The 579-nt window shown below is 52.3% G+C and overlaps 1 protein-coding gene across 1 annotated transcript; it reads right to left on the bottom strand.

Moving 5' to 3' along the window:
* Positions 1 to 258: 258 nt before the first annotated feature.
* FIBRA_07161 (uncharacterized protein) lies at positions 259 to 440 on the bottom strand (the record flags this gene model as incomplete). Its single annotated transcript, XM_012328857.1, has 2 exons — positions 259 to 315; positions 378 to 440. 2 exons carry the CDS (start codon positions 438 to 440, stop codon positions 259 to 261), a joined length of 120 nt encoding a protein of 39 aa, XP_012184247.1.
* Between the last annotated feature and the right edge of the window lie 139 nt (positions 441 to 579).

Raw genomic sequence — 579 nt, 5'->3', positions numbered from 1 at the left:
CCCCCCCCCCGACTTTTCATAGCAAATTACTGAAATGACACCGGGAGATAGCCGTGATCACCTACGATGTCGTCCAGTCAGAAGTTCCTGCCGTCAACTTTGTGCACAAGTTCCAAAACGTGTTCGCACTGAAGTGAGCCATATCTCTTATTCGCTCTGCACTCGCTCATCGGCTGTCTGCAGCCAATCATTCATGGACCAGCTCGATTCCCTCGCTGACAGCTGTGGCTACACAAGCTACCTTGATACTTACATCACCTACCCTCCGCCGCCGGCTCCATTCCCAATCCCAAACGACTCTGAGGAGTGTGACGTCTGGGATGCCATCTTCAGTGCGGCGCTTACTATCAATCCCGGATTCGACGTCTACCACGTACTGAACACGGTTTGTCCTTCTGGTCGCCTGTTTCGCTTCCCTCCCTCACCTTCTGGTTGGGCATAGTGGCCCCTTGTGTGGGACGTTCTGGGTTTTCCGTACGTACTCCTACTAATAAATGATGTGTGGATTACACGCGCTGACAACGCTTTCTTGCATAGCACGGAGTTCGTCGACATTCAAGTGTCTCCGCTGTACTTCAA

This window comes from Fibroporia radiculosa (genome assembly GCF_000313525.1).
Source record: "Fibroporia radiculosa TFFH 294 genomic supercontigs, scaffold12021, whole genome shotgun sequence".
Lineage (NCBI taxonomy): Eukaryota > Fungi > Basidiomycota > Agaricomycetes > Polyporales > Fibroporiaceae > Fibroporia > Fibroporia radiculosa.
This window is presented reverse-complemented; position numbering and strand designations above follow the sequence as displayed.